The sequence below is a fragment of the Eutrema salsugineum genome, unplaced genomic scaffold (genome assembly GCF_000478725.1).
Source record: "Eutrema salsugineum unplaced genomic scaffold, Eutsalg1_0 scaffold_20, whole genome shotgun sequence".
In the NCBI taxonomy this organism is placed as follows: Eukaryota; Viridiplantae; Streptophyta; class Magnoliopsida; order Brassicales; family Brassicaceae; genus Eutrema; species Eutrema salsugineum.
The window spans coordinates 862,786-872,826 of NW_006256828.1; the positions used below are offsets into that span (position 1 = coordinate 862,786).

Sequence of the window (10,041 nt, forward strand, 5' to 3'; positions counted from 1 at the left end):
TTAAAATTTTAAATTTAAATAATATTTTTATAAAAATGCATAGTAAATAAATATTTTATCGTATTTTATCATAAACAATCGGTCTAAAATATCAAATATTTGAGATTAATAAATACTTATATTATACAATAATATGATCGAGCTGATTAGAGTTATATATATATATATATTTAAGGTCCATGAGTTAATTTATTAAAACATGTAAGATATTAAGATGATTTGAGACAATTAAATTAACAGGTTAGTCTGTTTATATATATAACATTTTTTTAATAGCACAAATAGTAAATAAATATCTTATTATATTTTTTCATAATCAATTGGTCCAAATATTCCATATTAGTAAATATTTATAGGGTTATACAATTATAATTATAGTCTTATACGGGTTAGTTTGTCAAAACATGTAAGATATTAAAAATGATTTAAGACAACTAAACGGATGGATTAGCAAATTCATAGATATATAGATTGTTTATGTGTGAATCTAAATTCACATAATAACAAAGTTTATAATTAACATTAGATCAATATATACTTAATTAACGTACACTTTTATTCTACTAATATACAAATTTTACTGTTTAAAATTAAAATATGATAACAATTTTTTGATTTAAAAAAATAAATAACAAAATTAAATTATATCTAAACAAAAAAAATAAATGCAACTTATATTATAAATAAAAAATAAAACATTCCCGTGCGGACGCACGAGATTAAAATCTAGTTTAATAATTTAAAATTACTACATGTACGTGTTTAATAATTAAAAATTCCTACATTTATATGTTTGAAAAATAAAAAAAATTACTACATTTACATAGACGCTAAAAATACTGTATGTAGGGCTTGTTCATCTTGTGTGACCTAATCTTCTTCTCTCTTCGACGCCGGCTTTCAAGCTCAGTCGTCCCGCATTGGCCGGAGATGGATCCTGTGGAAAAGATTCCGAAGATTGATCCCGTGGAAGCAGTGGAGAAGATATTGAAATACAGTTTCTCGAACAAGAGCCTTCTCAAGGACGCGCTACTGTTCAGTCGTGAAAAGCCTGAAACCGCTCGGGTTCAGTTCCTCGGCGAAGCAGCTCTTGCTCAGGCCTTCACGAATCACCTCTTTCTCGCGTACCCTAACCTAGAACCCAAGGAATTGACTGATCTGCGATCTTCAAATGTAAACGGCGAGAAGTTCGCTCGCGCCGCCGTCAATCACGGCCTCTTCCAGTTCATTATTGGCGATGTTGACACACACACAGCTACAAGGGTAAAAAAAAAAAATTAGCTTCCGTTTCGAAAAAATTGAAAAAGCTTAGAAACAGAGCTCAATTTTGTGGTTTTCAATTTAGGTTAAAAACTTCACAGAGGCTGTGCGCAAAGAAGATGATCCAGGTCCTTATGCGTTAGGTAGAAGTAGAATCGTTAAAGCCACCCCAGCAATTCTCGGTGACATTGTAGAGTCTGTAGCTGGAGCTGTTTACATTGATGTGAATTATGATGTACGAAGACTCTGGGAGGTCTGTTTGTTTTCTTCCTCACTACATTGCTTATGAATGATTCTTGAGCTTTCGTCTTCCTCACTAGATTGCTTATGAGTGATTCTTGAGCTTTTCTTTACTATAAAAGAGTTGCTTATGAGTGATTCTTGAGCTTTCTTTTTTACTTAAAAAGAGTTGCTTATGAGTGATGCTTGGGCTTTCTTTTTTACTTAAAAAGAGTTGCTTATGAGTGATTCTTGACCTTTCTTTTTACTTAAAAAGAGTTTCTTTTTACTTAAAAAGAGTTGCTTATGAGTGATTCTTGAGCTTTCTTTTTACTTAAAAAAGAGGGAATTTGCAGATCTGCAGGGGTATTTTCGAGCCAATATACACATTCGATGATATGCGGAGGCAACCTCAGATAATCGCTACGCTGTATCGTATAGCTGAGAAATACGGGAAGCGGGTCCAAATCAGGCAAAGTCAAGGTGCAGACGGATTGTTTAAGGTTGCTGTGTATCTTGATGATGAATTCATAGCTGGTGGGGTACCTAAACCGACCGCAAAACAAGCAAAGCTGGCCGCTGCTAGGGACGCGTTATCGAAATTGTCAGAGAGTATGGTCATTGAAATGGTTATGGATGACGATAATCTAGACATTGATATTGACGATGCCAGAAAGAAGCTGATTGAGATTTGCAAGAAGAGAAAATGGCCCTGCCCGACTTACAAGTATGTCTTTAGTCCTATGAAAGCATTACACCATACCACTTGAGATGTCAACAACCTTATGTCTTGCTTTGCTTTTGGATTAGGCAAAAGTGTCAAAATGTCTTTGCTTTGCTTTCTAAGTAAAAATTGATTCTATCTTTGAGTAGGCTAGAGTGTTGTAAATCTTTGAGTTTGGTTGTTTTGTTTTAGCAGTAAGCACGAATTCGGACTTGAGAACATTTTGTGTGTGTGTGTTACATTACTGTGTTTTAACTCTTTTCAGGGTCTGGAATAGAAACAATCAGGGATATGCTTGTTCAGTTTCGATTGAGACTACAGGTGAAGAAGAAACCTTATCCATTATGGGAGAGAGAAGGAAAAGGAAAAATATATCACAAGACGCCGCAGCCTCCCTAATGATCAGAGCCTTGAAGTATGTTTATAAAGATGATTTGTAAAGTCATAAAATTGCATCTACCTTTTGAACCACTAATACCCTCTTGTAACAATTGTAAAACCGCTTTTGGGTCTTCTTCTGTCTTAGACTTCTTTAGGTTGATAGGTGTAAGGAGAAGAAGCTTGACCTTGTTTATCATTATCTCATCATGGATTTAGTCTAAACTCTTAACTCTTTTTAACGGTTTTTAGATTTTTTGTCATCGATATGTAAGTTTGTAGTTTTATAATTTTTTGAAAAGGGTAGATTATTAGTATAAAATATGTTAATTGTGGGGTCAAAATTTCGAAATTACAAAAAAAATATTGCAAATCCGAGATATGATAACTAAACCGGCCCCGACTTAGTTATCATATCTCGAAACAATTAGGCCCACAATTAATGCGAGGAACAAATTAAAATTCGGACCCAATCACAAATCCCGACCCAAATCTTTTAAAGATCCGACCCGAAAACCGAAAAAACCCGACCCGACGATTGTTTTTCTTCTTCTTGTTTGTTGCTCATTTGTTGGTTTAACGTTTTACCTGAGGTACGTTTCCGATGAGTTCTCTCGTCTTGGGTTTTCGATTTTAAGTCTGAGGATTATTACTTCATCTATTGAACCATTATAGACTTCGATTTTCATTGGGATTTTTAGATTTCCCTTTTTTCAAACCCAATTATTGTTCATTGCTCTTGTGATGATATATTCATTGCATTGGTGACTCCAAGATTCTCAATTTGTTGATTTTGTTCATTACAAGTCATCTCGTCATTTGTGCTTTTCTCTGATCAAAATTGGATTAGTGGATGATGAGTTTGTCATTTTTGAATTTGCGTGCTGACTCCACTTCTCTCGCACATAATTTCATAATGGATGTTTTTGCACTTGAGGAATCGAATCTGAGGTAGTTTGATCAAAAATTGATTGTTGAACACGATGTCAAACAAGTTCTGTTTTGTGATTTCGATTTTGGAGAGAAAATGCCCATTTTTTATTTAAGAAAAGGTTATATGAAATGGTTCTGTACTGGCTTTTGCTATAATCTAAAATGTGCTCTTTGTTGCTTGCAGATTTTGGAAAGAAAAAAAAAAAATGAATCTCTTAAACTCAGCAGCATCCATTTGTAGAAGAGTTAGTTTGAGGGGAACTAGTCACCGAGGTTCCTTGATGAGAACGTAACCAAGTAAACCGGTGTTGACTAGGTCAAATATAGAGAATAGATGTGGTCTTGTTAGTGCTCCTAAATTAATGGGTTTATATCCCCACTTTTTCACGTTTCTTAGTTGTAGATTTAGTAGTTAATTTCTTTATTTCTATTAGTATTTATAGGCATCGTAAGAGATGTAATCAAAGTAGAAAATTGAGAAAACTTGTTCAAAAGTCTTTGGGACCTATCAATTCCTGCTTACACTTGAGGAAACGCCTGGTGTCTTGCTTCCTCCTCAGCCTTTTCCCTAGCTATCCTGTCTGACATGTCTTCCTCAATTTTCTCTTCTGGCTCTTCACTTTCCTCTGGAGGAGGTTGTGCAACTATTTGGTACTCGTTCTTTGCCTGAGGAAGCCCAGTCAGACCAGAGCGTAAGCTCCTTCTAGCTTCCTCTCGTCGCTGAGAGTCTCTTAATCGAGCCAGATTTTCTGCTTCCATCATAATAGCATCACCTTTACCAGCAGGAGTTCTTTGTGGTGTCCTCATGGGTGTCTGTGAGTAATTTGCCAAAAGCGCACGAGTAGCAGCACTGCCTTCTGTTAGCTCCTCATTCTCCGCAAGAAGGTCACTGGCGTAACCCATCTTTGCAATTTCCTCTAGCTCGTGGTCTGATATCTGAGGTGGTGGTAACATTAGCTTTGACCTCTTCCTAACAACTTCAGGATCATTCAACTTGTTGGCTTGCAGTATAGCTGCTGAAGCATCCTGTCTCTGAGCAATTTTGTTCCTTGCAACATCTTGTTTACGTAACTGTGCCTCCACATCAGCCCTTCTTTTTCCTTCAAGTTGTTCAATGGTAGTTGGAAATTTTACTTGGTCAGCAGGACGATGATCTTCATCTGCAGTGTCATAAAATCCCACAGGTGCCCTCTTTTCAAAAGGAATTCTTGCATTATAGTTGATTCCCTTTCGCTTCCTTTTCCTATGCCTTCCATCAATTCCAGCCGCTTTTAATTCTCTTCGCTTTTGCAGAGAAGCAAGCCTTGTAGCTTCCTCAAGTTGTTCTTCTCTAGCTTTTCTTTTAGCCTTCTTTCCCCTAGTGTTAGCCAATCTAGCTCTCGCTTCACAAAGCATCTCTTTCTCATATTCGTCCATGTCCACTGGATCAGGACGAGCAGGCTTTGATTCCGTGTTTGGATCAATCTCACCAGAACGTAATTTCCGTGGATCATCATCCGCTGCTTCATAATTCTCGTCCTTAGTGCATGCTGCATCAAGAAGCTTTTCGTACCTCTCAAGGCATTGAGATGGAGTACGGCCCACAATAGGAGCAATAGTTCTCCATTGAGTAGGCAAAAGTTTTGCAAGATGTAGAAGCTTCTCGTCTTCTTCTTTGGTCCATTCAGTCTTTTTGATAGAAGGATCGAGCCATTCGTACCAGCGAGCTTTACACTGTTTGGCCGACTTTCGAACGAGATGAGACGAGATCCGAGCCCACTGGTTCTTACCATACTTCATCACGGCGGCCTTGAGGATCTCATCTTCGGTGTTCTTCCACACACCTCCCTTAATCATAATCCTCATCTTCGCTCAACTATTTTTTTTGTCCCACCGCACTCAAATTCAAGGTATGTGAAGCTTAATGCTCACGCAAATCGGCAAAACAAAGAACAGGAGGAAGCGAGAGAGTAACCCTAGAAGCGGGTTGGAAAAAACGAGGAAGAAAAAAATAACAGTTCTTCTCTTATTTTTTTCGAAGATTATGTTATAATCGAAAAGGGGTAGGTTTATATAATTTTTCGAAAAGGGGTAGATTATTAGTATGTAAATTGTGGGGTCAAATTTCGAAATTACAAAAAATATTGCTTATCCGAGATATGATAATTAAACCGGACCCGCTTCATCTATCTATTATATTAAAACAGAGGCACATTTAATACTTGCTTTCAAACACTCCTAATTTTTTTAAGTGTTTAAAAATAATTTTAATAATTATTTATATTTAATTTCGATAATTAATTATTAATTTAAATATTTTTAGATTTCCTTAAATATAGGTTTTAGATTTGATTTGATTTGATTAAAAATAATAAATCAGATATTAATTTAGATTTGATTTAAAGATTCTAATTTAAATACTTTCTATACTATTAAACATTTTTATCAAAAATATGTAGAATTTGAAAAAAAAATAATTCACATATGAAAAATAATGGTCATATTTGAAATATAAAATATTTATAATGATGTAAATGATATAATATTTATGTTGCTTATATAATATATTTACGATTATGATTTATTTACAAATTAATAATAAGATAATAAGTAAAATTCAAATGTATAATTTAAATATTAAAATATATTTTTTAAAATTTATAGAACTAAAAAAATATATATAAAAATCGGGTTAAAAATATATTGGTAACTAAAATCACTAATTTTGAATTATACATGTATATCGAAAATATATTTTTCATACAAAATAAAAACATAAAAAATTAAAAATTATTGCATGCACTAAAATATGCTTTGAAAAACCAGTTGTACACTTCCTTCGTTGATTAAATTTTAGAAAACTATAATGCTAAATAATACTGTTAATACATCTTAAACTTTTAACAAATATTTATATTATACGGTAATATGAACGGAAAAGTTAAAATTATGTTTTCATAATAGTTCATTTAGAATTAATATTAGCGGACGGGTTAAAGTTATATTTTTATAATCATAATTAATTTTAATACTATAAAAATATATCTAAACAAAAAAATCAATATTTTCACTTATTAAAAAATATATTTATAAAAATAATTATATCTAAACTCAAAAACACAAATTATATTACAAAATTTGTTAAACAATAAAAAATATTTCTGTGCGGATGCACGGAGTTAGAATCTAGTACTATTTTAAATTCTGAATCACAAAACTCGACCCAAATCTTTTACAGATCCGACCCGAATACGTAAAAAACCCGACCCGACGATTTTTTTCTTCTTCTTCATAAAAAGCTCTTGAGCTACAGTGCCTCGATAGATTAAGTTTCGTCTTCTCTCGTCAACCTAGGTACTCTTTTCAGTGAGCTAAATCTCCGATTTACTTCGTCACTAAAGTCTAGGTTTTGCTCATTTGTTGGTATAACGTTTTACCTGAGGTACTTTCACTACTCACTAGTCTGGCTCTTTCGATTTTAAGTCTGAAGATCATTACTTCATTTATCGAACCTTTCTGGACTTGGATTTCATTGGGATTTTTTAAATTTCTTTTGTTGGTCAAACCCAATTATTGTTCATTGCTCTTGTGATTGATATATTCATTGGTGACTCCAAAGGGTTTTCTCAATTTGTTGATTTTTTCATTACAATTCATCTCGTCTTTTGTGCTTTTCTCTAATCAAAATGGGATTAGTGGATGATGAGTTTGTCATTTATGAATTAAGTATTTGCGTGCTGACTCCACTCCTCTCGCACACAATTTCATATTTTTTCACTTGAGGAATCGAATCTGAAATGTAATCAATTTTATTTTAGTTTGATCAGTTATTGATTGTTGAACACGATGTCAAACAGGTTCTGATTTTTGATTTCAATTTTGAGAGAAAATGCCCAGTTTTTATTTAAGAAAAGATTCTGTGAAATGGTTCTGTATTTGCTTTTACTATAATCTATAATGTGCTCTTTGTTGCTTGCAGATTTTGAAGAAAAAATGAATTTCTTAAACTCAGCAGCATCCATTTGCAGAAGAGTTAGCTTGAGGGAACTAATCACCGAGGTTCCTGCTTACACTGGCAGTAGCATTTCCGGTATGTATCACCTATCGATCTGTTCTTTTAATCTTTTTCGAAATCTCTGTTTGTATCTGATGATCTTTCTCTAGTTTAACTCATTTGTGTTCTTGTTCTTGTTTGTGGATGTTTTGAGACGGTTCTTCAAGTGGTTTGAGTTTGGTCTTGAAGCGTTGGGCTACAAAGAAAACCGCTGGTTCCACAAAGAACGGTCGTGACTCTAAACCCAAGAATCTCGGCGTCAAGAAGTTTGGAGGAGAGGTAACTAAGAAAGGAACGAGTAAATTAGGATTTTTAGAGAATCAAAATCAATCTTAGTTAAGTGTGTTATGTGTCTGGTTCTTTACAGAATGTGATACCTGGTAACATAATCGTCCGTCAACGTGGAACTCGGTTTCATCCTGGAGACTATGTCGGGATTGGGAAGGACCATACATTGTTTGCGTTGAAGGAAGGACGAGTCAGGTTTGAGAAAAACAAGATCACTGGACGCAAATGGATTCATGTTGATCCAAAGGGAGGTCATGTTCTTCACCCTATCTACGCCAAATCGACTAAGATGGAGATAGCTTCTTCGTCTTCGTAGTGAAAAACACATTGTGATTCAAGGTGTGGAGTCTTCTTTTGTTAGATCATACGATGTCCTCTTGGCTAAAAAGATTATGATGGGTCTTCTTCTCGTCTTTAGACTTGGTTGATATGTGTGAGAGAAGAAGCTTTGTCTTGTTTCTGATCAATATATCTCATAATGGATTAGTCTAAAACTCTTTTTTAGCCAAGGCTCTGCTACCATAATACTTTAGAAGAGGCTAGCGGAGAGTCGTATTGACTAAGCTAAGGCTCGCGGAATGTCGTATTGACTAAGTCGGTTTAACAGACGAGGGTCAGTTCCAAGTAAAGGGAGCTTAACGGGCACTTCTGGCCTCTGAGTGCTCAACCACTGTTAGAAATTCTCAACCCACGACTGTCTTTTGATCATCGTATTGACAGACCACAAGACTTGACTGTCGTATTGACAGACCATTAGACTCAACTAGAGAAGAGGAGCAGATCGCAACTCATGAATGAAAGAAAGAAGCTAGAGCTTATGAAGATGTCGAGAAGTCTGGAAAACTAGAAAGTATTTAGAAACTCATTCTAGAGAGAGAATTCTAGAGAGAGGTTTTATTAGAAATTCTGAGGTGATTTCTTACAAGGGGGTGCACATATATTTATAGGTGAAAGATAGTGCGCGCTGACATAAGCGCTTACATCATTCCCTTGCGATTACATCATCGCTTACATCACACTCACATCATTATTTATTTTATATGGTTTTAAGCACACTCATAATTAAACATAATTAAGTACCTTTAAGATAAGTACTTTAGTGGTCGATCTCGAACTCGATGATATGTTTGTCGCAGCATCCATAGTATTCTCCTCGGCACTCATATCCTGGTGTAGGCTCTTCGTAGTCAGTCTGTGACTCTTCATTGATTTCATTGTTGAACATTTTTCCAATTTCATCGATATTCATCGCGTCATCCGGTAGCTAAGCGTTCTGGAAATATTCTGGTGGACAGTCTTGGGACGGAGGTTCCTTCTCCTTCTTGATCTCCTTAGTAACTGGTATGTCTTCTATGTTTTGTTTAGACATGGAAAACATAACGTCTTCGTCTAGACTCATCTGGTAATCGATCGGATAGTACGACCAATTTGGAATGAAAGGAATTGGGAAGGTCTGTCTGGCATTGTTGAGACGGAATGCATGTGTTTGAAAGTCTTCGTAAGCTCTAACGTCGCTGAGGTTGAAATCTGGACGAACTCCTCTCTGATAGTCATTGTGATGGATAAGAGTGGGTAATGCATGAATTTTGCTGGATTTGGAGTTGATCTGAACATGACGATGGAAGAAGTAGATTGTGTGAGGATTGAAGAACGGATTGAGACCTCCTTGTCTCTTTAGTTTCTTGAATGGTAGACTTGTTGCTTTTGCCGATTTTCTTAGTTTTCTGCTCCAAACAATCAGTGGTGCGAACCATGCTAAGAATGAGGAGAAGCAATCTCTTCGGTTTTGTACAGCGTTGACGTACTGGTAAAGCCATTGGATATCAAAGGTGATTCCGATGGTGTAGACTGAGCAGAGGTACCAGAGGAAACACAGAACTTCTTCCGGAATTGCTGTATTCTCGATCCTGTAGAGATGTGCGAACGGGTGATCAGGGTGAATACCCATTGGTGCAATGAAATGGCAGTTGATTCCGTATTTGGACAGGATGATGGACTGGTATTTGAAAATCCTGTGTTGAAGATGCTCATGTAGAATCCTCTTGTCGACGAGCTTGTGAGCTTCGAGAGGCATGTTTGCGTCGAAGTCATAGTATTGATTTTCCGAACTTGAGGAAGCTGAGGCGTTTGCCATCATATGAACTTCTTTAGGAGGGTTTCTACTGAGCATGTCAGCAAGAGTGTTCTTCGCACCCTTTAAATAGAA

General features: G+C 35.6%; 3 protein-coding genes across 4 annotated transcripts; 2 read left to right on the plus strand and 1 right to left on the minus strand.

The window, feature by feature from the left end:
• The first annotated feature begins 842 nt into the window (after positions 1 to 842).
• Positions 843 to 2,806, plus strand: LOC18015930 (ribonuclease 3-like protein 3). The gene is made up of 4 exons (XM_006398102.2): positions 843 to 1,263; positions 1,346 to 1,513; positions 1,836 to 2,206; positions 2,469 to 2,806. Exons 1-4 carry the CDS (start codon positions 931 to 933, stop codon positions 2,641 to 2,643), a joined length of 1,047 nt encoding a protein of 348 aa, XP_006398165.1. The 5' UTR covers positions 843 to 930; the 3' UTR covers positions 2,644 to 2,806.
• A 1,227-nt stretch (positions 2,807 to 4,033) lies between these two features.
• LOC18015931 (cell division cycle 5-like protein) lies at positions 4,034 to 5,374 on the minus strand. Its single transcript, XM_006398103.2, has one exon. The coding sequence runs from the start codon at positions 5,357 to 5,359 to the stop codon at positions 4,034 to 4,036; it is 1,326 nt and encodes a 441-aa protein (XP_006398166.1). The 5' UTR covers positions 5,360 to 5,374.
• A 1,428-nt stretch (positions 5,375 to 6,802) lies between these two features.
• LOC18015932 (50S ribosomal protein L27) lies at positions 6,803 to 8,340 on the plus strand. Of its 2 annotated transcripts, none has more exons than XM_006398104.2 (4): positions 6,803 to 6,935; positions 7,473 to 7,583; positions 7,702 to 7,826; positions 7,915 to 8,340. In XM_006398104.2, exons 2-4 carry the CDS (start codon positions 7,487 to 7,489, stop codon positions 8,149 to 8,151), a joined length of 459 nt encoding a protein of 152 aa, XP_006398167.1. In that variant the 5' UTR covers positions 6,803 to 6,935; positions 7,473 to 7,486; the 3' UTR covers positions 8,152 to 8,340. The 2 variants fall into 2 exon arrangements, with proteins under 2 accessions (XP_006398167.1, XP_024011042.1); XM_024155274.1 differs by having other exon boundaries at positions 6,816 to 6,847.
• The last annotated feature ends 1,701 nt before the right edge of the window (positions 8,341 to 10,041 follow it).

What these genes read in the sequence shown, in the direction of transcription:
- LOC18015930 (XM_006398102.2), top strand. Translation starts at nt 931, where the DNA reads ATGGATCCTGTGGAAAAGATTCCGAAGATTGATCCCGTGGAAGCAGTG. An exon ending in ACACACACACAGCTACAAGG is followed by an intron (nt 1,264 to 1,345) that starts GTAAAAAAAAAA and finishes TTTTCAATTTAG; the next exon opens with GTTAAAAACTTCACAGAGGC. An exon ending in TGGCCCTGCCCGACTTACAA is followed by an intron (nt 2,207 to 2,468) that starts GTATGTCTTTAG and finishes AACTCTTTTCAG; the next exon opens with GGTCTGGAATAGAAACAATC.
- LOC18015931 (XM_006398103.2), bottom strand. Translation starts at nt 5,359, where the DNA reads ATGAGGATTATGATTAAGGGAGGTGTGTGGAAGAACACCGAAGATGAG.
- LOC18015932 (XM_006398104.2), top strand. Translation starts at nt 7,487, where the DNA reads ATGAATTTCTTAAACTCAGCAGCATCCATTTGCAGAAGAGTTAGCTTG. An exon ending in CACTGGCAGTAGCATTTCCG is followed by an intron (nt 7,584 to 7,701) that starts GTATGTATCACC and finishes GGATGTTTTGAG; the next exon opens with ACGGTTCTTCAAGTGGTTTG. An exon ending in TCAAGAAGTTTGGAGGAGAG is followed by an intron (nt 7,827 to 7,914) that starts GTAACTAAGAAA and finishes GGTTCTTTACAG; the next exon opens with AATGTGATACCTGGTAACAT.